Here is a 27,906-nt window from a genome sequence, read left to right on the forward strand (position 1 = left end):
GATCATGCTCTGCTCATTCATGGTTCTCTCAATGAACTGCAGCCCCAGACCATGACACTCCCACCACCATGCTTGACTGTAGACAAGACACACTTGTCTTTGTACTCCTCATCTGGTTGCCGCCACACACGCTTGACACCATCTGAACCAAATAAGTTTATCTTGGTCTCATCAGACCACAGGACATGGTTCCAGTAATCCATGTCCTTAGTCTGCTTGTCTTCAGTAAACTGTTTGTGGGCTTTCTTGTGCATCATCTTTAGAAGAGGCTTCCTTCTGGGACGACAGCCATGCAGACCAATTTGATGCAGTGTGCGGCGTATGGTCTGAGCACTGACAGGCTGACCCCCCAGCCCTTCAACCTCTGCAGCAATGCTGGCAGCACTCATACGTCTATTTCCCAAACACAACCTCTGGATATGACGCTGAGCACGTGCTGGCCACCGTGCTGCAGCTCAGTTTCAGGGTCTTGGCAATCTTCTTATAGCCTACGCCGTCTTTATGTAGAGAAACAATTCTTTTTTTCAGATCCTCAGAGAGTTCTTTGCCATGAGGTGCCATGTTGAACTTCCAGTGACCAGTATGAGAGAGTGAGAGCGATAACACCAAATTTAACACACCTGCTCCCCATTCACACCTGAGACCTTGTAACACTAACGAGTCACATGACACCGGGGAGAGAAAATGGCTAATTGGGCCCAATTTGGACATTTTTACTTAGGGGTGTACTCACTTTTGTGGCCAGCGGTTTAGACATTAATGGCTGTGTGTTGAGTTATTTTGAGGGGACAGCAAATTTACACTGTTATACAAGCTGTACACTCACTACTTTACATTGTAGCAAAGTGTCATTTCTTCACTGTTGTCACATGAAAAGATATTATAAAATATTTACAAAAATGTGAGGGGTGTACTCACTTCTGTGAGATACTGTATAATAGTTGTCAGCTGAAATTAGTTTTATTATCAGATTATGAAACAAGCACAATCACTCGAGTTACAAAACTTTCTGTTTTTATTTGCATAGTGACATTTGAAGATGTACATTTGATTCAGATATATGAATCTGAATGTGTTTACTGTCGTTTATAGCCTGAAGTACCTGAACATTTAAAAGAGCAAAACTGGCTGGGCTTTATTTCGCCTCGTTTCACCACAGACACACACAGTGATGTACATAAACACAGACATAAACAGACATGACCTTTGAGCCTCCTCATAGGTTTAGGCACGTTATCAAGAGGTAAATGAAGACCCAGTTATTTCCCATGTCTTTAATACAGGCAGTTTCACAGTGTAAAAAAAGGTTCTTCCTCAATATTTTCTTTTTCCAGTACAAATATCTATTAGATGAACATTCTTTAATCAAGATACATTTACTTGACATAAGATATTAAGTCTTAATTAAGTGAGTTTTTGCTGAAAACAAGAAACATACCTGCCAACAGAAAAAGAAAAGTAAACCACAGAATTTTCTCCGCTGGCAGATTTTATTTATTAATTTTTAATAAGCATAAACTGGCTTTATTTTAACACATTGTTCAGAAAACAAGACTTAATATCTGAAGTCATTTTGCTTCTCCAGTAAATGTTAATTTAACCCCTTAAATGAATCTTGATTTAACCCCTTAAATGTATCTCGATTTAACACCTTAACTTGATTTAACCCTTTAAATGAATCTCGATTTAACCCCTTAACTTGATTTAACCCCTTAAATGTATCTCGATTTAACCCCTTAACTTGATTTAACCCCTTAAATGAATCTCGAGTTAACCCCTTAACTTGATTTAACCCCTTAAATGAATCTCGATTTAACCCCTTAATTTGATTTGACCCCTTAAATGAATCTCGATTTAACCCCTTAACTTGATTTAACCCCTTAAATGAATCTCGATTTAACCCCTTAACTTGATTTAACCCCTTAAATGAATCTCGATTTAACCCCTTAACTTGATTTAACCCCTTAAATGTATCTCGATTTAACCCCTTATATGAATCTTGATTTAACCTCTGAAAATGCACTATCCAAACTTAAATCGTTGTAATTTAAGAATGCTTTGGAATATAGACCTAAGTTTGGTCTTGTTTTAAAAAAGACACTCAGAAGATTGTTGCTGAAGCACTTCAAAAAATGAACAGCAGATGGCACTGCATGCTTTAGAAATGGCCGTACTCTTACACACACCGCTTGAACCTTCTATAAAATAATCATTCATAAAGTTCGAAAAGGTTGAAGTGTATTACAAGTGTGTTTGGCAGTGGACTATTTACATAAAAGCATTCTGAGGTGCGAGTACATAGCCGAACGCACGAGTGCTCTTCATGAGCAATTGAGCCTGCGGTTAAAAACTAGCCTAGAGCACCACCTGCTGTTAAAAACTAAGCTCAGAATCGATTCAAGAGAGGAAAAATTAGAATGTTAAGATATGTGTACTGAAAAACAAGACAAAAATACTGAGGAAGAACAATCTTTTTTTACATCATTTGCATCACGGAAAGAACCCAATAATTGAGCTAATAATAAAAGTCATTTTAAGGAAATATAAAAGACGGTCAGATGCAGGCGTATAATCTCAGTTGAGTGGATGATGGGTTCTAGATTCGTCTCATTCCTCGAGCCATGAGGCAGGCGAACACCGTCATCACCATCTTCGGCTTCACCTCCACCAGATCCTCCGGCAGCGCGTACACACGGGCTCCGATCTTCCTCGCCATGGAGATGGCGTACCTTAAAAACACGAAACGACAACAGTGAGTTTGGGTCAGCACAGTTCTGGTTCATTGAATATTCATTAATATGCTAATAAGGATGACATACTTGGCGTTATTGAGTTTCTCTTCATCTGTCAAGTCTTCTGTCTTGAGAAGGTCGTAGCGGATGGAGCCGGGCTGGATGGCGTCAATCAGGTCCAGGACCGGCATGCTGCTGCTTATGGATCCGTCCTAAAGAATCACAACGCATGAAGAGGTCAGAGGTCAAGCAGGACGTCACTGGCGTTTCTCCAACGTGAACGCGTGCTGCTTACTTTAAAGCCGCTGATGGTGCCTTTGCCCGCTTGTGCGAGCGCGTCGTTCACCCAGGTCACGATGGTGTCATCAGTGACCTTCTGCCCGTCGCCCAGATCCTCCAGGATGTTCAGCGTGTACCTGCAGACGGACGGAGGAGGATGAGAGGTTGTAGATCGCAAACGTGTGATTGTGTTTGTCTGATTGTTTTACCTCCTCATGAGCTGCCAGAGCAGAGCGAGTGTGAGCGTGCGATTGCCTTCGTTCAGATCCTGTCCGGCGATTCCCACCAGAGAGAATTTAGCCTCCTTCTTTCCCAACTCCACTGCGTAGTTACAGTTCTCCAGCTGAAATTCACAAGACTCTCGTTAGACTCTTGTTGTTTTTGTTTTAAAATTTAATAATAATATTAGCTTTAATATTTATATAATATTAATAATATTAGCTTTTATTTTTTATTTTTTTGTAATTATTGTCATGTGCTTTTGTCATTTTTTTTATTAGCTTTTTTTTTATTCAAAATATTACTATTTAGGTTTAATTTTTATTTTATTTCACAGTTGGAAGTTCAATGCTTCAGCTTAAACTAAATGGAAATTAAAAATATTAAGTTGACAACTAACTAAAATAAGTTTTTTTTATCTAATATTTATATTTTGTTTTATTTTTTATTTGTTTTATTCCAAATATTTTTATTTTATTTTATTTTATTTTATTTTACAGGTAGAAGTTTAGTGCTTCAGCTTAAACAAAATAGAAATTAAAAATATTGTCTTGACAACTAACTGAAATAAGTTCAAGTTTTTCATCTGATATTTATATTTTGTTTTATTTCAGCTTTTATTTTAATTCATAAGACGTTTATTACTTTATTATTTAGTATTATTGAGGTTATTATTATTAAGGAAAACTCACTTTTATTTGCATGTTTCTCTTTTAGTTCTTTTAATTTAGTATCAATTATTAATATTTTAAGAATATTATTACATATTAAAATTGTATAATAACATCTTTTATTTTCATATTAATAATATTAGTTTTTGTTCATTTTAGTTATATTTTTAGTAATTTTGATGTGTGTTTTTGTCATTTTTATTTTAATTAGTTAAGTTTTTTTCTTGGCGTGATGGCAAACAAGTCTGTTGGTAATTAATAATTTTGCAACATAATTTTCTGTGCTGTATATCAGAAAGACATCAGACATAAATGTAAAGTTATTTGTTAAATGCTGTGCGTAAATAAGTGATAAATAATACAATAAATTTAATATAAATTAAAATTATATCAAATGTAAAACTATAAATCATTTTTATTCATAAAATAATATGTAAATAAAATAAGTTTTATAAATAAAATATTTTGTAAATGTAAAAAATTATAAATCATTTTAATTCATAAAATAATGTGTAAATAAAATATTTATAAATGTAAAAATATATGTACAAAATATACTTTATCCGACTTAAATGTCGTAATAATGAATGCCGAACCCTGAAGCAGAATCTTCCCAGGTGTGACTTCAGCACAGGGAAACATCATTTCAGTGCTGAACCTCGTTCATAACGCAGCTGTACCTTTTTCATGTTGCTGCCCAGTTTGGTGTACGGCGGTTTGTTCACTCTGTCCCAGTCCACAGGAACCTTGATCTTTTCATACAGCTGGAAGATCACCAGCGCATCAGCCAGATCCCTAGAAGAACACGATCACAGTGAGAACACGCAGCAGCAGCGCCATCTGCTGGAACAACCTCCAGTATTACATGCAGAAAGTGTTACAGGACTCAGTGAAGTAGGTTTCATGAGAGTCCCAGTGACAGAGCTGGACTCAGAGACTGGCTCTCCGTCAGTCATTTTGGAAAAGAGACGGTTTAAGTGGCTTCGGCTGTTTACTAGCATACTACTTACTGAAGACTGCACAGTTCGGTCTACTTTATCTGAATAAGTCAAGCAGAAATGATTAATGTTTCGAACTATGGTTTGCTTCTTTTTTTTTTTTTTTCTTTGGTAATATATTTAAAATACATTTAATTCATATTAAGTATAGGTCAAATATATTACTTTTTTACTAGGGTAACGTTATGTGACATTGTTTACATGCTTCTTTATTGCCGTCTTTCCACGTTTGAAGCACTGATTGAGCGATATGCTGTTGTAGTTTATCCACTTTGTGTGCATGAAGTAGACACTGACACAAACTCGCCATCAGAGAAGCACCACTAGAGCTTTAGTTGCCAGAGAATTTTTGCATGTTTGAGGCGGTGCTTTACTTACACATAGAGATGATTGACACGTGGATTAACGCCCAGTGAGTTCATCCAGTTTCTGAAGGTGCGTTCCTCTCTGGTCTCTCCTGACAGAGACAGAACATGACACATGGATTACTGACTTCTGTTCAAAACATCCAGTTTTTCATGTTTCATGTTTTCTTGTTTATGCAAATGTTAAATGAACATTCCATTTTGCAAACATTATGGGAATGTTACATTTGAATGTTCTCAGAACATTCCGAAACAAATGGTAACATTTAAAAATCTCAGAAAAAACATTCCATGAATGATGTATAAATAAAGTTTTTGTGCTAACATTTTGAGAACAGACCAGATATCATTGAACGAACATTCCATTAAAGTTACTGGAAGAATGTTTGTTCATAACTTTTCTGAGAACAACAGGTTTGGAACTAGATGAGTAAATGATGACAGAATGATCATTTTTAGGTGGACTATCCCTTTAAAGATGGTTCAGATTCACGTACCCTCAATAGAGCTCCAGTCAATGTCCTGGTTTTCCGGCTTCTTCAGAGCAGGATACTTGTTGAACAGATTGGCCACATAGGCCAGATTGAGTTTAGGGTTTCCTCGGACCACGTCTGTGGCCGTGACGAACTGTCGGCAGCCGAGGCGGTCGGCCTGTTCCAGCATGCACTCGGCTCTCTTCAGGTCGTCTTTTTCCTGTCACAGAACAAACGATAAATGTTTGAGGCTCTTCCAAAACCTGCTGAACACTAACACTAATCCAAACCTTTTTCATCAACACTGAAGGTTCAAATAACTGGTTCTTTTTTGTCTAGTTCATCTTAAATGATCCTGCAGTGTGACAGATGTCTCTTACTATGAGTTGATATTTAGGCCTAAATTTAAGATTTACGTTTTTGAATTGCATATAAGATTATGTTCTCACCCGTATTCCAGTCAGGTCAATAGGGATGGCCGGGATGCCTTCTTCATCTCCTTTAGGTGCCACCTGGTTCAGGATGTTGTAATAGGCCTTGGAGTCCTTCAGGATGACAGATGACGGTGAGGTTACATGCGTTCTGTTTGTTCATATTTGGCCATTTTACATCCAGAGGACAAATTCATTTACATTTTGGGTGGCAAACGGGTTTACACAACGTGAACTAGATAAATCTGTCATGACAAACTTCGAGAAAGCCTGGCCTGAATGATTATAAAGTTTGAGTGTTTTAAGGTCATGGATATGATTGCTAAGATGTTGCTACTTCTAGGTAGATGGATGGATGGATGGATGGAATAAATGACAGATTGATGGATGGATGTAATAAATGAGAGGTGTATAGATGGATGGATGGATGGATGGATGGAATAAAAGAGATGGATGGATGTAATAAATGAGAGATGGATGGATTGATGGAATAAATGAGAGATGGATGGATGGAATAAAAGATGGATGGATTGATAGAATAAATGAAAGATGGATGGATGGATGTAATAAATGAGATGGATGTAATAAATGATGGATGGATGAAATAAAAGAAATGGATGATGGAATAAATGAGAGATGGATGGATGGAATAAAAGAGATGGATGGATGGATGTAATAAATGAGTGATGGATGGATGGAATAAAAGATGGATGATGGATTGTTAGAATAAATGAAAGATGGATGGATGGATGTAATAAATGAGAGATTGATGTAATAAATGATGGATGGATGAAATAAAAGAAATGGATGGATGGAATAAATGAGAGATGGATGGACAGATGGGTGGGTGGAATAAATGAGAGCTGGATGGATGGATGGATGGAATAAATGAGAGATGGATGGATGGAATAAATGAGAGATGGATGGATGGAATAAATGATAGATAGATAGATGATAGATGGATGGATGGATGGATGGAATAAATGAAAGATAGATAGATGCTCAAAGTGTTTCATGTACTGCTACAGTAAAGCATCTTCACCTCCAGAACAATAATCAGTGTCTTTTTGCTCCTGCTGTACCTTAATATCTGAGCTAAAGTTGTTAATTTTGGGACATCCGGCCTCCTCCAGGTGGTAGTTTGCCCAGCGCAGCAGCAGCTCCTCAGGAGACAGTTTGACCAGATCCTCCAGACTCTCTCCATCCCTGAGCAGTGCGATCAGAGCTACACACACACACAGTCATGTGACTCGATGGAGAAACATTCAGTACAGTATGTGGACACTTATAATGTTAGATTACTACAAGTGTCATTTACTGTAAAGAAAGATGCAAACACAGAAAACATTTGGTTCCAAATAATAATATTCCAGGAACTTTCTTTTTAGGTTGTATTTTTACAACCATTTAATAATAATGTGTGTGTGATTATTTTGTAGTAATTTGTACCTTCGTTCCTACTAATTTCGATGTCAGCGAACAGGCCAATTTTGATGACTTGCCACAAGAGTCCCAGCACTAAATGCTGCCTGCCCTCTTTCAGGTCCTCTGCTCCGATGTTCACCACATGGCAGCCAATAGCAGAGGCCGAGTTCAGCGCGAGGTTCAGATTCTCCTGAACATTCAAACATGAACATGAGCATTAAAATCCCATCGCAGCAGCGTATGAAACGAACCACCCAATCAGGGGTTCGTCAACTCACCTGGATAGTGAAGGGCGTGAGCTTCTTCTTATTGATGGTTCTCTCGTCGATAGTGTCCGCCACAGACAAGTTGATCATTTTACTGCAAAGAGTAATATTTATCTTATTTCTGACTACTGAAATACTGAACATGTATGTATGGAAGCTTGTTTCCGCCATAAAATAAAAAAATAAAAAAGTTAATTGCGACTTTTTATCTCACAATTCTGATTAGGCCTTAGTTCAATTAGGGCATTTAAGTAGCTTTTAAAAGCGTTCACTAGAAAAAATCTTAATCTTAATAAAAATCTTAAGACAAAACGCTGGCACTGACATATTTTAAGATCTGTCAGTACAAGTTACTTTCAGTTACAACAGATCAAACATGCATTTGACTCTAGCACTAGCTTAAGCCTTGTCTGTGAAACCGGGGATAAAGTCAGAATTGTGAGAAATAAAGTCAGAATTGCAAGTTATAAAGTCAGAATTATGTTATAAAGTCCGAATTGCGAGAAATAAAGTCCGAATTACGTTATAAAGTCAGAATTGCGTGATATAAAGTCAGAATTGCAAGTTATAGTCAGAATTACGTTATAAAGTAAGAATTGCGAGTTATAAAGTCAGAGTTGCGAGAAATAGTCAGAATTGTGAGAAATAAAGTCAGAATTGCGAGTTATAAAGTCAGAATTATGTTATAAAGTCAGAATTGCGAGTTATAAAGTCAGAATTGCGTGATATAAAGTCAGAATTGTGAGTTATAAAGTCAGAATTGCAAGTTATAAAGTCAGAATTATATTATAAAGTCAGAATTGCGAGAAATAAAGTCAGAATTGCAAGTTATAAAGTCAGAATTACATTATAAAGTCAGAATTGCAAGTTATAGTCAGAATTACGTTATAAAGTCAGAATTGCGAAATAAAAAGTAGCAATTACCTTTTTTATTTTTTATGTAGTGGCGCAAACAAGCTTCCATATGTATGTTCTTTCCCAGCTAACAAAAATATGTTCCGAGAACGTTTCACTGATATTCCCATTAAGTTATAAAAACATTCATACATTTTTTTTTTTACGTTTTAAGAGTTTTTTCTTGGTTTTGCGACCCTTAAGGGAACATTCCATTTTGCAAACTTCATTTGAATGTTACTTTTGAATGTTCTATTAACATTCCGAAACAAGTAACTTTTAAAAAACGTTCCATGAATGATGTATAGATGTTTTTGTAACATTTTGAGAACATTATTAAAGACCAGATAACTCTGAATGAACATTCTGTTAATGTTACCAGAAGAATGTTTGTTCATAACTCTAAGAGAACCTTGCCAGAACGTTCAGAGAATGTTAGCTGGGTTTGTGCTGCAGGTACCAGAGTACGATGCCGTCTCCCACCGCGGTGAACAGATCGTTGGAGCTGGGATCCATGGGAAGGACGTGCTGGCAGTCCGGATCTTTCTCCAAGGCTTTATTAACCCAGTTGACAAAAGCCACTTTCTCCTCCTCTGCACACACACACGCACACAGCATTGTTAGTATTGTTTTTTTTAATTATTTCTGCATGTCTAGTCTCAGTGTCTGATGTGTTTTGACTCACCAGAGTACGAGTGCTGTGTTCCAGACTGTTCCGAGGTTCCAGCCACTGAACAGATTCCCTCCTTCTTATTAATGGCTTTACGGAAAGTCTTGGCCACTTCTGAGCTCTTCAAGTCATGAACCACCTGAGACAGATGCACATGGACGACCTTTAGGATGACTGGGCAGGTGACATTTCTGCACCATGAGTGCAGCAGTTCTCAGCTAGGGTCTCAGGATGACTTAAAATCATTTAAATTCATATATTATGATAAGTTGTATTAGATAAAGGCATCTGCAAAATGAATAAATGCAAATATTATATAAGGGGCCTTTGGTTTTCTCTCCCATCTGATAGAGAGGTGACCTTTGACCTTTGACCTGACCTTGGCAAACTCATCGAAGGTGATCTTTCCGTCCTGGTTGAGGTCCATGGTCCTGCTGAGCTCCTGTATGATCTCGCGGATGCGGTATCCTGGCAGCGGGAGGTTGGCTGCTTTGAAGAGGTCGTTCAGCTCCTCTGTGCTGATGTAACCGTTACCGTCCACATCTTCAAAAGAAGGTCAAAGGTCAGTCCCACTGCACAGTAGCGTTACAGCAAATATACAGCATGACCAGTGTAGTCCGAATCCGAACTGATTCTTTTAATGAATCGCTCAAAAAGACTCAAGATGTGAGTCTTGGAGTTAACTTTAAGTTAACTTTTATTTTTAAATTTTCAGTTTTCATTTTAATTTCTTTTAGTCATTTTGTCATTTTCATTTGTTTTTATTTGACCAGTGTAGTCCGAATCACTCTAATGAACTGATTCTTTAAAAAAAAGAATCGCTCAACAAGATTCAAATGTAGATTTAGATTTTGAATCAGTGTTGTCTTAGTATTATTTATGTACTATTATAGTATTTTTTTTTATTATAGGCTTTTATTTTTATATGTTCAGTTTTCATTTTAATTTTAGTTTGTTTTAGTCTTTTTGCCATTTAATTGTTTATTTAGCTTTAATTTATTTTGCCAGTTTTAGTAATTTTATAAACTTATTTATTTCAGTTATTTCATGACCAGTGTAGTCCGAATCACTCTAATGAACTGATTCTTTTAATGAATCACTCAAATAGACTCAAAATGTCTCAAATGTTGATTCAGATTGGTTTGAATCAGTGTTGTCTTAGTATTATTTATATTCTATTATAGTATTTTTTACTGTTTTTAATAAGCTTTTATTTTTACAGTTTCAGTTTTCATTTTAATTTCAGTCATTTTGCCATTTTCATTTGTTTTTATTTGTTTATATTTCTATTTAGCTTTAATTGATTTTTTTTTTTCAATTTTAGTCATTTTACTTCTTAAACTCATTCAATTCAGTTTGTTAATGCCAGTGTAGTCCGAATCACTCTAATGAACTGATTCTTTAAAAATGAATTGCTCAAAAGTAGATTTAGATTGGTTTGAATCAGTGTTATTGTAGCATTTTTTATATACTATGATAGTAATTTGAATTAGCTTTTTTTCCCCCGTTATTTTAATTTTGTTGTTTGTTTTTATTTATTTTTATTTCATTTTTAGTTTTAGTAATTGTAGTACTTCAACTGCAAGTTTTTTCATTTTAGGGTTTTTTTTTAATCAAATTTTTACATTTATTTTATTTCAGCTTTATTTCAATTAATAAAAATTATTTTTAATAGTTTTAATAGTTTTAGTTAACAATAACAACACTGGTTTAAGTCAGTCAAATAAACTGATTCTTTTAATGAATCGTTCAAAAACTTCAAAGTTATTGGTTTGAATCACTCTAATTAACTTATGTTCATGAATCATTCAAAAGTTTTCAGTGCAATAAATGCAATTTTTTTTTTAAGTAATATTATTTTTGTTAAGAAACTTGGACCAATTACTTGGGGCCCTCAAAAGTACTAAAGGGGGAGTTAAAGGGGACCCATTTCACAAGATGTAATATAAGTCTCTGGTGTCTCCAGAATGTGTCTGTGAAGTTTCAGCTCAAAATACCCCACAGATCATTTATTATAGCTTGTCAAATTTGCCTTTTTGGATGTGAGCAAAAACACACCATTTTTGTGTGTGTCCCTTTAAATGCAAATGAGCTGCTGCTCCCGGCCCCCTTTCCAGAAGAGGGCGGAGCTTTAACAGCTCGCGCTTCGGTTGCTCAACAACAACAAAAGTGGAGAATCTCACGCAGCCAAAATGAGGATTGTCAGTAACGGTGTTCAGCCTTACATTGTTCAAACCGTTACACTGTTCTTCACTCACCAACTTTGCTGAAGGCCTCTCTCAGTTCCTCCATCTCCTCCCCTGGAATGTGTGATGTGCCCGCCATCTTTCACTGTCACAATAGATCACCTGTGAACAAGAGCGAGACTGTGTTTGAAGCATGTGATACACAAACACATCCGTTTGTGTCTCTCCACTGATGGAGAACAACGAAATGTGTGTCTGTGATAAAGTGTAATCGTGCTGTTTGAGAACAAACACTCCTCTGTTTATAAAAATATTTTCTAAAAACTTTTTGCCAACGTTCCCAATAAGTTATGAAAACGTTATTTCTGAATGTTCTCTGAACAAACAAAACATCCAGTATTTTAAATGTTCTTGGTTGTGCGAACATTAATGGAACGTTCCATTTTGCAAACATGATGTGAACGTTACTTTTGAATGTTTTCTGAACATTCCGAAACAAGGAGTAACATTTAAACAATGTTAGATGACAATTTAACTAAAACATTTCAGAAATTAAAAAAACATTTTCATGACCAATGCATAAATAATGTTTTTGTTCTAAAGTTTTGAGAACATTATTAAATACCAGATAACTTTAAAACGAACATTCTATTAACGTTAGTGGTTCATAACTTTAAGAAGAATGTTAGCTGTTAAAAACGTCACTCAACGTGGGCTTTTGTAACGACGTGATCTGAAGATGTGGACGTGCCATCCAGAGGCTTGTGCAAGACCTTTCACACAGGAAGTGGCTGCTTTTTCTGGTTTTTGAGTAAAAACATGTGGTTTTAGGAGGAGAAATTAAAAAATACAGCTCAGCAGAGCATAATCATAGTATCTGGATGAGAATTATACATGGTTATTGTGACCTGGAGCAATGGCAGCGAACGTTACAGTACGTTTACAGCAGTTATGCATAGATAAACAAGCGAATGATACATCAGCAGTACTGACTTCCTGTTTCTGAAGGTGTGATATGAGTCCTTTGAATGTCAGCAGGACGTCAGTAATCATGGAGGAGGTTTGAAGCTCATGGTTTTAAATGTGCCTCCAGCCGCTCCACCTCATGATCAAGCTACATGTTTTGCTAATGTTCCCATTAAGTCATTAAAACATTATTTATGAATGTTCTCTGAACATTCCAGTTTTTTTTAAATGTTTTAAAAACATTTTCTTAGTTATGAGCAGTGTTGGTGGTGACGCATTACAAGTAACTAGTAAAGTAACGCATTCAATTTACAAGTCATTTTTTCACATTTATTGACTGAGAGCTCTCCTGTCCTCATGTTGAGAGAAATAAAGGTCAGAGGTGTTGTGTGTGAACATGATGGTTATTGTAGTTCTAGACTAAATGTGAACATGCATTTGAACTTGCACGAAAACATTCAGTATTCCTCAAAATGAATAAAAAACAGTGAAATGCAATCTCAGAATTTTATGCAAACCTGTAATAATTAACTATATTAAATTACACAAATATACTTTATGTATTTAATCTCACTTTATTATCCAATGTCTTTGCTTTTGACCTTCAATGATCTAATTCAACCGTACTAATAAACAAAAATTACTTTAACTTCTTTCTCTTGTATCCTCTTCTTCTTTAATCCAGAACTGCAGCACAGCTAAAAGGTTTGTTTGAGCTGCGCCCTCTACTGCACAGGAGTAAATATGCATTTCCTTAAGCCTGAGGCTTATTCATTTCACTTTTGGTGTGAAAGGGCCTTAACATTTGCCAAAAATAGAACTTTTTTTGTTGTTATTAAAACAAGCAAGCCCAGCCCAGGTGAAAAAAAGTAACGCAAAAGTAACGTAACGCATTACTTTTCATAAAAAGTAACTAAGTAATGCAATTAGTTACTTTTTTAGGGAGTAACACAATATTGTAATGCATTACTTTTAAAAGTAACTTTCCCCAACACGGGTTATGAGAAAGTTAATGGAACATTCCATTTTGCAAACATTATGAGAATGTTACTTTTGAATGTTCTCTGAACATTCCAAAACAAGCTGTTACATTTAAAAAATGTTTGATGAACGTCTAAACTGAATGAACGTTCTATTAACCTTAGTTAGGAGAACATTTGTTCGTAACTTTGAGAGAACCTTGCCAGAACGTTCCCTGTTCACTGTGAGTTTAAATCTCCAGAAAACAGCCAATACTTTACTTTCTTGTAACAAAACTAAACACATGTAGTTGTGTGGATAATGAAGCGGGGCTCGTTTGTGTTTTATTCATGTAAATTATATCAGAAGGACGCTCATTATCACTGCATTTAACATGCAAATAATTGCTCTGTTTAAAGTGACGTCTGCTGCACATTTGCATCTTCATGACAACGATAAGTGCTTTTTATCAGCACAAATCTGAGCTTCATGTTTCACTGAAAACTATTTTGGTCACACTTTACAGTAAGCTTTCATTTGTTAACATGAACTATACAACTATACATAGAACAATACTTCTGTTCAGCATCTCAGTTTTACATTTACTAATACATTTTTAGGATTAAAAGTTGTTAACATTAGTTAATGCACTGTGAACTAACATGAATATAAACATTTTTATTAACAATTGCAAGTTCATGTTAGTTAATGCAGTAACTTGATTGACTTTATTGTCTTTTTCATTGACTTGAGCAATGGAACAACTGTTGCTTATTTCAGTATCATTTCAAAATGTCTGCCTCTCACATGTGCTCTGATCTTCCTCTTTCAAACGTTCATTCTGCATTTATTTTAGCGCAGCCTAGAAATAGATATGATATAATTGATTCTGCTACTGCACATCCCACACTTTGCCTTTGCAAAGGTGTGAATAAAACTGTATAGCCTTTTACTGAGATGTAAGATGGAGCACAGATGCTTGAGAATGATCTGTAACTTCATGCACTTGTTGCACAGCTAAACCACAGTTTCCTGTTTCAATTTAACAGCAGAGCAAAGCTTCACTTCTGCTTCAGATTATACCGAACACTCAAAAATCCCCAACGCTTATATGCAAACAGCCACAATCATGATTAGGACACACAGCGGGGTCTGAAACTGAAAACTGGGATTCAAAATCTAATAAAAATTCATTTCTCATACTGCCATGCTGGTAATATCATGTGCATTGGACAAGCAAAGTTATTAAATTAAATGGCAATGGATTTGGTAAGCCTTTTCACTGTCAGATGTTTGAGCCCGACTGTTTTCCCAGCTAACAAAAATATATTTTAAGAACATTTTGCATTTAAGTTATGGAAACGCTATTTCTGAATGTTCTCTGAAGGTTGTTTATGCGAACAATAATGGAACATTCCATTTTGCAAACATCATGGAACATTACTTTTAAATGTTCTCTGAACATTCCGAAACTATTAGTAACATTTAAAAAATGACAAACGTTCAACTACAACGTTCCACGAAACATGTATTAATAATGTTTTTGTGCTAACGTTACATAATTACAGACCAGATAACTTTCTATTAATGTTACTGGATGAACATTTGCTCATAACTTGCCAGAACGTTCCCTTAATATTGAATAATATTAAATAATATTGAATAATATTAATATATCAATAATATTAATATTCAACAAAATTCTGTGGAGTAACTGTTGAGAGGTAAAGAATCTAATGCATGAAGCACAATCATCATCTAAAGCTGGTATATGTTCAGTACACATCATGTGATCAAGATCTGAAAGGATCAGGTTGTTTCTCATTTCATCAGTTCTGGATTTTCTGTCACTCTACAGACAAATGCAGATTGTGATGTGCATCTCTTACCTACAGATGGATGGTGGACTTGATGGTGTGTCTGTCTCTGGTGAGTTTCTGGGGTGCTGCAGTAACTCTATTCAAATGTGAGAGGAAGGAAGTGTCATACAGCGTCCTGCACCACAAACGAAACAGGAACACACAAGGTCTATGTCTTTATAAGGTAAAATGCTTGACTTCTGCACACAGTATCAAACATGATAGACTTCTGACACTGTTCTGAGATTTAACAATGCTGAGGTTTGGTCTTGTGAAATGGTCCATTCAACAATATAACCACAGTTTTGTGTGCAGAGATGTAATTGTTTAAATATTGTAATCCATATTTGATTAAATATAATACATGCATGATTATCAGTACTGAGTGTCATTGAGTCCCCTCCTGTTTTCATGTACAGCACATACAGTGCAGTGATTTACCCCCAGAAATAACCCATCTGACAGAGAATGTTCTCAGAATGTTCAGGCAATGTTATCTCAAAGTTAAGAACAAACGTTCTTCCAGTAACATTAATAGAACATTTGTTTTAAGTTATCTGGTCTTTAATAAAACATTAACACAAAAACATTACTGATGGAATGTTTTTTTCTGAAACTTTTCATTGGATGTTCCACTAACCTTTTTAACCCTTTCATGAATTATGACAACCTCAGTCGGGAATGTGTTTTATTGCATGAAAAACAAAATTTAAAATTTTTGTTTACTCATATTTTTCAAAGAGATTTTCAGATGTCCACTTGAGTGGACAGTATGCGTTTATGGTTTTAACTGAAGAGATACTGCAATAAATGAAGCTGTGTTATATTTTTTTAATATATTTTATAGTTTTCACATGATTTTATTTCATTTTATTCATTGGTTTGGTAAATATACCACAGCTTCAATTATTGCAAACACAATTCTATCAAAGATCTCTACAACCAGTGAAGGTACAACTCCGTGGAAACACAACTCAGACTATATAGATAACGCTCACGCTCCCTTCAGTCTACCAGAGTACGTCAATTTACCCTTATTAGCTGATAATTCTGATTAAGTTCAAGATGGACACATTTCTACCATAGCTCTCCTCTCTGAGAAAACCTCAGACAGAAATCTACATTTCTGATCTATTGCTGTTTTCAGACTGTGGAAAAACTAGTGATCAGGTGTTTTTTGATCTCATCTGAAATGAGCAGTACTGGGAGTATCGCATTACAGGTAACATGCATAAGGTAATCAGATTACTTTTTATGTAACGAGTAAAGTAACGCATTACAGGTAACGTGCATAAGGTAATCAGATTACTTTTTCATGTAACGAGTAAAGTAACGCATTACAAGTAACATGCATACGGTAATCAGATTACTTTTTCATGTAACGAGTAAAATAACGCATTACAGGTAACGTGCATAAGGTAATCAGATTACTTTTTCATGTAACGAGTAAAGTAACGCATTACAGGTAACATGCATAAGGTAATCAGATTACTTTTTCATGTAACGAGTAAAATAACGCATTACAGGTAACATGCATAAGGTAATCAGATTACTTTTTCATGTAACGAGTAAAATAACGCATTACAGGTAACATGCATAAGGTAATCAGATTACTTTTTCATGTAACAAGTAAAATAACGCATTACAGGTAACATGCATAAGGGTAATCTGATTACTTTTTCATGTAACGAGTAAATTAACGCATTACCAGGTAACTTGCATAAGGTAATCTGATTACTTTTTCATGTAACGAGTAAAATAACGCATTACAAGTAACATGCATAAGGTAATCAGATTACTTTTTCATGTAACGAGTAAAATAACGCATTACAGGTAACATGCATAAGTTAATCAGATTACTTTTTCATGTAACGAGTAAAATAACGCATTACAGGTAACATGCATAAGGTAATCAGATTACTTTTTCATGTAACGAGTAAAATAACGCATTACAGGTAACATGCATAAGGTAATCTGATTACTTTTTCATGTAACGAGTAAAGTAACGCATTACAGGTAACGTGCATAAGGTAATCAGATTACTTTTTCATGTAACGAGTAAAGTAACGCATTACAGGTAACGTGCATAAGGTAATCAGATTACTTTTTCATGTAACAAGTAAAATAACGCATTACAAGTAACATGCATAGGGTAATCAGATTACTTTTTCATGTAACGAGTAAAATAACGCATTACAGGTAACGTGCATAAGGTAATCTGATTACTTTTTCATGTAACGAGTAAAATAACGCATTACAGGTAACATGCATAAGTTAATCAGATTACTTTTTCATGTAACGAGTAAAATAACGCATTACAGGTAACATGCATAAGGTAATCTGATTACTTTTTCATGTAACGAGTAAAGTAACGCATGTAACGAGTAAAATAACACATTACAGGTAACATGCATAAATTAATCAGATTACTTTTTCATGTAACGAGTAAAATAACGCATTACAGGTAACATGCATAAGGTAATCTGATTACTTTTTCATGTAACGAGTAAAGTAACGCATTACAGATAACATGCATTACTCGTTACATGAAAAAGTAATCTGATTATAAGTAATCTATACATACATAACGTAATCAGATTACTTTTTGATGTGCGTTATGTAATCAGATTACTTTTTTGATGTAACGACTCACAAGTAAAGCATTACAAGTAACGCCTTACGTAATCAGATTACTTTTCTAATGTAACAAGTAATGCTTTACAAGTAACGTACATTACGTAATCACATTGCTTTATTGATGTAACTGCAAATTACATTCTAATATAAAGTCGCAATTGCGAGATATAAAGTCAGAATTGCAAGATATAAACTTGCAATTCTGACTTTTTTTCCTCGCAAGACTGAATTTTTTCTCAGAATTGTGAGATAAAAACACAATTGCGAGTTATAAAGTCCAATTCTAAGGAAAAAAGACTTGCAAGATGTAAACTTGCAATTGCAAGAAAAAAGTCAGAATTGTGAGATAAAAAGTCGCAATTACCTTTTTAATTTTTTTATTCAGTAGGCTAACGTTTTGTGTGAATCTGCCCTAATACATGATATCTTAGATGAAATCAGCAAGCAAGCTGATAAATATTTGCAAAACTGAGGAAAAAAATGGATTGTGTTCATGGGATCAGGAAAAGCTCTCTGGTAGGATTTGATTTACATTTTAAACTGTTTGACTTATGTATGGATGTCCAAACTTCTGTTCTGCTGAGTTCTGTTTTTACTTCTGTTTCCATGAAAATATAAAGTTGGGGGAAAAAGAACGTTAGCAGCACGTTCTAAGAGCACATTTTTAGCTGGGAATACAGTGTCACACTCAAACACTAGTCAAACGCGCTTTACTAGAGAATGAAATCTAAAGTTTTAATGCAAATTGTTTGAACGCTCATGAAAAAGGCAGGTGACGTCATACACGAAAATGTCACAAAGCGGCTTTGATCTTCACGCGCGCTGTGAGTTTGACAGGCGGTTGCTAGGGCGGTTGCTAGAGACTCAGATGCGAATCTCTGGTGAGTTTTCAGACGCGGTTTATTGCTGTTTTCATGGTTTAAAGTTTGCAGATATCTGCGAATAACGGAGGAAATTACACATACAGTGATTGAAGGTTGATCAGGTTTAAGTATAAACTGATAGATGGTTTATATCGCTTTAAAACGCGATCAGTATATGAACGATGTGTCTTAGGTTTCGCTATTTCAGAACTTTATTTAGCGGGATATTTGCAGTTTGATCCTTATATAACAATATTAATAATAATAAATAACAGTGCTGTGAGATTATTTTCATGACGATTGATTTCTTTTTACTGTAATGCAAAATCAATAAATAATGATATATTTAAAATGTAAATATTTCTGCATTAGTATTTGTTGCACTGTATATATATATATATATATATTTATACTGTATATATATATATATATATATATATATATGCAAAAAATATTATTAGTCCTGAAAAGGGCTTCATTTTCTTTATGCAACATATCTTCATCTGCATCTGTCTTTTTTCTGTTGTTTCTGTGATGAAATGATCAGAAATGAAGCTGTTGAGAAGACCCCTGCCCCCTATAAAGACAGCACACTACAGCACACCGCCCTCGCCCAGAACCACAGGTGATTCATCATATATTTATTATATTTACACATGGCATCATGTGATGATTCCCGCCAACCGGGAACGTTCTCAGAACTTTGGCTAATGCTCTGGAAACGTCATGATCAAACGTTCTTCCTGTAACATCAATAGAACGTTCGTTCAGATTCGAATCAGATTCGAAAATCTGATTATTTAAATAGATTCAGTAGTTGATAATAAACTATGCCATGATTTCTTTTAAGTTTATTAGTTTGGTTATGCTAAATTGTGTAATTCAAATGGATGGAAATTTATATGCCATTTAAATACATTAATCTTAAATAACTGTATTTTTAGTGTAGACAAAGAAGAAGCTCAAATATGAGTTTTAATTTGATATCTACATTATTCCATCTGTGTGATTTCAGGGTTTTCACTGTTATTATGACAATATGAATATGATAATGTCATCTCTGTGTTTCTAGACCACAAACCGAGTGAGTCTGTTTGCAGTCCGCAAGCTTATCTTGAGGATTGTGTAACGTGTCGTGTTGGCCAGATCACATTACCCAGAATCCTCAGAGGTTTCCCGCATCAGCCTCAGCGCACACCTACGGATCGCCGACCTCCTGACCTCTTCTGCCTCAATGACTTCCTGCAGGTCAGCCGGTCGGGCCGCGGGTCACTGGACGGACTGAGGAAGATAGTGCTGTCCAGCCGTAACTACAAAAAGCTGCTGCATTTGTTCCTGTCGGAGCTGCACAGAGGCTGGCAGTGTGAAATAGCCAATCAGACGCTGAGCTGCGAGGGTCTGCCGCCGGTCACGCGTAGGATCCCTCAGAAGCAGATCATATGTGGTAATACACACTTTGAAACAGTCAGTGGTGTGTGTGTGTGTACCTACTTAACCATATTTTGTACCCAGAAGTGAGCAAAACCTGTGTGTGTGTGTGTGTTCAGAGTTAGCAGCCATGGTTCAGATAGAAGCACAAGCACGAAACTCTTTCAGGAGTAATTCTGGAGTGTGTCGACCGTCTGCAGATCAATCAGTGGATCAGCTGCGGACATCAGCGGAGCGACGGACTGAACGCACAGGCAAGAACACATACTTCAGCGTCACATGATCCTTCAGAAATCATTCTGATTTGCTGCTCAAGAAACATTTCTGATTATGTTGAAAACAGTTGTGCTGCTTCATATTTTTATGGAAGGTTTTGTGGAACTATGTGTCTCTGTTTCTCATGTTTCACAGCACATGAAGTTCTTCTGAACGCGGTGACCAGCAAACACTTCCAGGGCTCCCGTCGCTCTCGCTCCCCGTTCCGGTGCGGAGGAGAGTGTGATATCATCAGCGCGTCCGAGCTGAACGTCCTCGACTGCCTCACTCGTGGAGGAACGAGCCTCAGCTTCAAGGTGTGTGTGTGACTCCACATCAGGCCCTGAAACCTGATGATCTCCAACCAGTAACATCAGAAGACCAGAACTCTTTGTACTGCGAACTGAATGTCCCAGCTAACAAAAATATGTTCACATTTAGAGGTGAACGAAGTACACAAATCAAGTACTTGAGTAACAATACAGATACCCTAACAAAATATTACTCCAGTAAAAGTTTTAAGTACTTCTTTCCAACTTTTACTTGAGTAAAAGTGCAAAAGTACCCTTTAACAAGATGTAATATAAGTCTCTGGTGTCTCCAGAATGTGTCTGTGAAGTTTCAGCTCAAAATACCCCACAGATCATTTATTATAGCTTGTTAAATTTGCCCCCTACGCCGTTTTTGTGTGTGTCCCTTTAAATGCAAATGAGCTGCTGCTCCCGGACACCCTTTCCAGAAGAGGGCGGAGCTTTAACAGCTCGCACTTCGGTCGCTCAACAACAACAAAGCTGGAGAATCTCACGCAGACAAAATGAGGATTGTCAGTAACGGTGTTCAGCCTTACATTGTTCAAACCGGAGTCGACACTGATGGAGAGACTCAGGAAGAAGTTACAACTTTTAGACGTTTCTGAATGGTTAGTGGATAAATTTATGTAGTTGCTGTGGAGTTGATTCAACTCATCCACTAGCATGTGCCGCCATGTTAATCTTTTGTGCAAATCCAGTGTTGAATTGACCCTCGTTTGTGAAGCAGTCCAGCGTAAAATGACGGCATGTCAACAACACTCTACTACAACAACTCTTCCTCTTCTCTGAAGCAGCCCAACATGGCCACACCCCCTTTGTTGCGTTATTTTAATGTTGTGTTTTTTAGCTTAAAATCTTCACTGTTGAGACGGTGATATGTTCATGCCTGCATTCTAGCATTACAGCTCTCCCTTTTACAACAGATTTAGTTCACAAACAACTGACAGTTGTGACCTAAAGTTGCATTTCATTTACAATAATCAATCCTAAAAATCTGCATTTGTAACCTACTTTTCGCAGAATTAGTCGCACGCGCACTCAAGCGCCGAGGATCTCCTGGTTTTTGACTCATTTTGAGTCAAATTCAGATTTTAACTAGAGACTCGCTCTGAACGGATCATTGAATCAGTGAGTTGTTGACTCGGGAACAGCTGCAATCAGTCTAATTCACAAATGAATGTGCGTTTTGTGAACCGGTTTAATAGATGCACATGACGGAGCACGTGACGATTTCTTCACTTCAAAATAATGAGTAACGATATGTTTTTATGAAATGTAGTGGAGTAAATAGTACGATATTAAAGGGTTAGTTCACCCAAAAATGAAATTTCAGGCATTAATTACTCACCCTCATGTCGCTCTACACCCGTAAGACCTTCGTTCATCTTCAGAACACAAATTAAGATATTTTTGATAAAATCCAATGGCTTAGTGAGGCCTGCATTGACAGCAAGTTAATTAACACTTTTTTAATACCCAGAAAGCTACTAAAGACATATTTAAAACAGTTCATGTGACTACAATGGTTCAACCTTAATGTTATAAAGTGACGAGAATACTTTTTGTGTGGCAAAAAAACAAAATAACGACTTTATTCAACAATATCTAGTGATGGGCGATTTCAAATCACTGCTTCATGAAGCTTTACGAATTTTTAACTAACTAATTTTGTTTGGAATCAGTGGTTTGGAGCATGTATCAAACTGCCAAAGTCACGCCCCCCAGTGGTGAACCATTGAAATTTTGAAACACTGATGACATAACGAAGCCTCGTTTACTGAAATCACATGACTTTGGCAGTTTGATACGCGCTCCGAACCACTGATTCCAAACAAAAGATTCGTAAAGCTTCATGAAGCAGTGTTTTGAAATCGCCCATCACTAGATATTGTTGAATAAAGTCGTTATTTTGTTTTTTTTGGCACACAAAAAGTATTCTTGTCACTTCATAACATTAAGGTTGAACCACTGTAGTCACATGATCTGTTTTAAATATGTCTTTAGTAGCTTTCTGGGCATTAAAAAAGGAAGGTCGTTACTGTCCACCACTGCATTTTCCTAACATTAAGTTATGAAAATGTTAATTCTGAATGTTCTCTGAATGTTCAAAACATCCAGTTTATTAAAATATTTTAAAAACAATAAGGGAACATTCCATTTCATCATTGTGCATTCCATTTTTTCATTATGAGAATGTTACTTTTGAATTTCTCTGAACATTCTAAAACAAGTAGTAACATTTAAAAAAAACGTTCCGCTAAATCCTTGCCAGAACGTTCTTAGAACATTCGCTGTTGGACAGGATTGCAGTCATATTTGTGACATATTTGGTTATGACTTAAGCTCAGTTGAATATGTTGTAGCTCATTGGACGTGACGTTATGGTGCCTTTGAAGCTGAAACCAGTTTAGACCAGCTTCGTAATCATATGTGGTCAGTTCCGTCATCACTCGGCCCTCAGTTGACTGATGAGTCAGACTTGAGTTCCTCTGTCCAGGTCAACAAAGATTCTGTTCTCCGAGCTCCATGTCTTCAGTCCTGCCGTGTGGACAACAGATCTTCTGTAGGCGAAGCTTCTGCATCCATACAAAGATCTTTATGTCTCTTTAGGAAATGAAACATTCAAATTAAAAGGGGAAGAAGAGCATGTGCACTTCCCTTTCGCCTCCTTTATTTTTATTTGCAATTTAAGGAACTGTTTGTGGTCATATCTGTAATTGTGTTTTGTTGAGTGTAATTGAGGTCTTGGGTTAATATTAGCTTCAGTTTGGTGTTTATATTTATACTTATTAGAAATAAGTATGAATATGTGCACACATTGTTTTCCAAAACTATTAACTGTAACTGTAAGTGTAAATGGAAGCATTATCATTAATCATTACTACTAATAAATGTAGCTGTTTATTGAAAAAGTAATATCATTAAAAGTAATAATCCACTGGTGGACGCGTCTAACTGTGATTAATAGTAATAATGAGATTATTATTGTGTTTTCTCAGGCTCATTTCATCTGTGATCTTCCTGACGTGACGTCACTGTCTGAGCGTCTCCGGTATCTGAACCTGTCCTTCAATGACCTCACACACGTTCCTCAGGAGGTGCTTCAGTTTCATTTGTTCTGTTTCCTGTCATGATTCAGATCATGTGTGACGTCCCTCGTCTTCCTCTCTCAGGTGTGTGATCTTCATCAGCTGCAGGTGTTGAAGATGAGGAATAACCCCATAGAGGAGCTTCCCGCTCAAATCAACAAACTTCACAAGCTCCAGACGCTGGTCGTCTCCTTCTGCAAGATTACACAGCTGCCCAACCAGTGAGAGAAACACACACACACACACACACGCACACACACAACAAATTACACAAAAGGAAGCCCATCTAAGGAACTTTCAGATATTTTGCATTCTGACAATATTGACAATAAACACATTTTCCTCCGAGAATCCTCATTACTGTGATACATAGTGTTTTTGTAATTCTCAGCTGTTTTAATTAGATCCTTGTTACAGTAAAAATATCTTTAATATAATGATATTTTAAATTTAACATTGTGATTCATGAATGCTTTAAAAATGTTGGCCTCTTTTCAAAGAAGACAGCATATTATTGCAGAAGTGAAAGCACTTAAGAAATCAAAGTGGAAAAAAGTTATGGAAGTTTACTGTTTTGAGTTTTTAATTTTGAGTGTTTAAGCTTTCCTATGATTACTAATTTAAGATGATTACTAAAAGTGCAATAAATAAAGTGTGCCAAAAATGACACTGAAGTTAACAGGCTATATCACATTTTCAATTTTACACCTTTTTCTTCTGTTATTTCCAGTGGCGCTGAGTATCATGATGGTTCTGCTACTCTGGTTCTTTGCATCATTCTGTTTGTTGCCTCATAATGCAGTTTCAGCGCTCGGCTAGACACTTTATATCTCTTTCTCTCTCTCTCTGTGTGTGTGTGTGTGTGTGTGTAGGCTGTACTCTCTGCCCTGTCTGCAGCATCTGGACGTGTCCTATAATCTCCTCAGATCCCTCAGCAGTGACGTCAGACACCTCAGGTCAACCGTCATTATTAACAATCACGTAATACTAAAAAATAACCAATAAATACTACTATAATGATAACTAACAATAACTATAATGATAACGATAGCAATAACTATAGCGATACTGCTGTAGCAGTATCTGTAGTGATAACTATAACCATAACTATAACTATAGCAACGACTGTAGTGATAACTATAGCAATAAATGTAATAACTAATGAAAACTATAGCTTTAATTATAATGATAACTATAATTATAAATGTAACAATAACTATAGCGATAACTATAATGAAAACTAACAAAAACTATAGCTACAACTACAACGATAACTAATGATAAATTTAACAATAACTATTGCAAAAACTATAGCGATAACTATAGCAATAACTAATGAAAACTATAGCTATAACTATAGCTATAATTATAGTGATAACTGTAATGATAAATATAACAATAACTATAGGAACTATAGCAATAACTATAGCAATAACTATAACAATAACTAACGCAAAACAATAGCTATAACTATAGCAATAACTATAGCGATGACTATAATGATAACTAACAAAAATTATAGCTATAACTTTAGCAATAACTACAATAAGTAACGAAAACTATAGCTATAACTATAGCGATAACTATAACAATAACTAATGAAAACTATAACTAATGAAAACTATAGCGATAACTGTAACGATAACTAACGAAAAATATAGCTATAACTATAGTGTTAACTATAACAATAACTAACGAAAACTATCGCTATAACTATAGCTATAACTATAGCGATAACTATAACAATAACTAACGAAAACAATAGCTATAACTATAGTGTTTATTATAACAATAACTAACGAAAACTACCGCTATAACTATAGCGATAACTATAACGATAACTAACGAAAACAATAGCTATAACTATAACAATAACTAACGAAAACTATCGCTATAACTATAGCAATAACTATAACAATAACTAACGAAAACAATAGCTATAACTATAGTGTTAATTATAACAATAACTAACGAAAAACTACCACTATAACTATAACGATAACTATAATGATAACTAACGAAAACAATAGCTATAACTATAACAATAACTAACAAAAACTATTGCTATAACTATAGCGATAACTATAACGATAACTAATGAAAACAATAGCTATATCTATAGTGTTAACTATAACAATAACGAAAACTATTGCTATAGCTATAACTATAGCAATAACTATAGTGATAACTATAACGATAACTAACGAAAACAGTAGCTATAACTATAGTGTTAACTATAACAATAACTAACGAAAACTATCGCTATAGCTATAACTATAGAGATAACTATAACGATAACTAACAAAAACAATAGCTATAACTATAGTGTTAACTATAACAATAACTAACGAAAACTATCGCTATAGCTATAACTATAGAGATAACTATAACGATAACTAACAAAAACAATAGCTATAACTATAGTGTTAACTATAACAATAACGAAAACAATAGCTACAACTATAGTGTTAGCGATAACTATAGCAATGACTATAACGATGTCTAACGAAAACTAGTGATAACTATAATGATAACTAACGAAAACAATAGCTATAACTATAGCATTAACTATAGCAATAAGTATGGTAACGATAACTATAACGACACCAGCGGACGATATCGTTGTTTATTTTAAGCATGCTGCAGTTTTGTCTGTCTATTTAAACACTCAAGCTCTTTAAAGCAGGATGGATTCTGATTGGCTGTCAATGTTTTATCGTTCATCAGCTGGAAAAAATCGTTCTAAAAGCAATTTCAACAATATTGTTCCTGTGTCATTATCATTATAGTTGTGGTGTGAACTCTGCTACTCTCATAGAATTACGATTATTAAAGCTTTATCGTTATAGTTCTCATCATTGATGTGAACAGACCTTAATAATAGAATTCACTCAGTATTCTATAAGAGTGCAGTTTGTGGTTGTATTCGTTCAGTGTGTGTGTGTGTGTGTGTGTTCAGGTCTCTGAGGTCTCTGAACGTTGAAGGGAATCAGTTAGTGGCTCTTCCCGCCGGTCTGCTGCATGTGTCCGTGTCGGAGCTCAGGCTTTCTGGGAATTACACACACACGTTACTGTGGAGCGAGAACAGCTGTAACGCTCCTCAGACGCTGCTGCACACGGCCGCACACACACTCGCACACACACACGCAGAGCAGCACTGCACACACCTGCCGCCCACCGCACAGCTCGTCCTGCGCAGGTAAAACACGCAGAACATCACACTGTCCTTCCTTCACTGCAAACTTTGAGAATGAAGTTCATTTTAATACACTGCAGACACATGTACATGTTCTGTCACCTCAGACCAGCAGTCATGAGTGACATTAACTAACTGCTCAGTCGGCTTCTGTTCATATTATGCTGGTTTAATGTAATCTTTTTTTTTTAATTACTTGATAGTAGGATAACTATTTTAAGTGTGAAAAGCCCTGTTGAACTGCAGATATTGAGCAGCTCAAGAACCTGCTTGATACTTGTATAAAGTTTGTGATCTAGTCTGACTTGTTGGAAGAAGGTTTACCAGTGAAATAATAAACATACTATATAATGCTTGTGTGTGTGTGTGGGTGTGTTTTCAGAGCTGGTGTGTGTGACGCTTGTTCGGGACCCATGTTCGGCCCGGGTCTCAAGCTCATCCGTCCCGTTCACGGTGTGTTTGGCCTTCAGTTCGTCCCCGTCATGTTCCTGTGCTGTTCTCCTGCGTGTCTTCACAGCTTCAGGAATCAAAACAACGAACAACCAGCGAGTGTGTGATCAGACAAGAATGAATTTATTCTTCTGTTGATGTTGATGGAGGTGCTGCAGCTTTACACTTCTCTAAATCACTTACACAGAAAAATAAAAACATGTAAAATACTTTCATTTTGATTGTTTCGAACTTCTTCTTGAGGCCAAATACTGCCCTGTTCACTTTAATATTCGTCAATGTA

General features: G+C 35.8%; 2 protein-coding genes across 4 annotated transcripts; one reads left to right on the forward strand and one right to left on the reverse strand.

Annotated features, from left to right (window-relative positions):
- Window positions 1-992: 992 nt before the first annotated feature.
- On the reverse strand, window positions 993-15,543 carry lcp1 (lymphocyte cytosolic protein 1 (L-plastin)). 2 transcript variants are annotated; one of them, XM_051905315.1, is made up of 16 exons: window positions 15,425-15,543; window positions 11,682-11,771; window positions 9,803-9,966; window positions 9,439-9,562; window positions 9,214-9,346; window positions 7,872-7,953; window positions 7,618-7,783; window positions 7,251-7,393; window positions 6,187-6,282; window positions 5,762-5,957; window positions 5,278-5,356; window positions 4,582-4,696; window positions 3,221-3,354; window positions 3,028-3,148; window positions 2,820-2,944; window positions 993-2,729 (listed from the first exon to the last, which is right to left on the reverse strand). In XM_051905315.1, exons 2-16 carry the CDS (start codon window positions 11,746-11,748, stop codon window positions 2,597-2,599), a joined length of 1,878 nt encoding a protein of 625 aa, XP_051761275.1. In that variant the 5' UTR covers window positions 11,749-11,771; window positions 15,425-15,543; the 3' UTR covers window positions 993-2,596. The 2 variants fall into 2 exon arrangements, with proteins under 2 accessions (XP_051761275.1, XP_051761276.1); XM_051905316.1 differs by having other exon boundaries at window positions 15,429-15,496.
- On the forward strand, window positions 15,405-27,838 carry LOC127518523 (leucine-rich repeat-containing protein 63). Of its 2 annotated transcripts, XM_051905317.1 has the most exons (11): window positions 15,435-15,578; window positions 18,463-18,547; window positions 19,442-19,519; window positions 19,967-20,338; window positions 20,442-20,576; window positions 20,734-20,894; window positions 23,888-23,986; window positions 24,062-24,198; window positions 24,850-24,933; window positions 26,937-27,176; window positions 27,556-27,838. In XM_051905317.1, the coding sequence occupies exons 1-11, from the start codon at window positions 15,435-15,437 to the stop codon at window positions 27,728-27,730; spliced, it is 1,710 nt and encodes a 569-aa protein (XP_051761277.1). In that variant the 3' UTR covers window positions 27,731-27,838. The 2 variants fall into 2 exon arrangements, with proteins under 2 accessions (XP_051761278.1, XP_051761277.1); XM_051905318.1 differs by lacking the exon at window positions 18,463-18,547 and having other exon boundaries at window positions 15,405-15,578.
- Window positions 27,839-27,906: the final 68 nt, after the last annotated feature.

The sequence above is a fragment of the Ctenopharyngodon idella genome, chromosome 9, assembly GCF_019924925.1.
Source record: "Ctenopharyngodon idella isolate HZGC_01 chromosome 9, HZGC01, whole genome shotgun sequence".
NCBI lineage: Eukaryota > Metazoa > Chordata > Actinopteri > Cypriniformes > Xenocyprididae > Ctenopharyngodon > Ctenopharyngodon idella.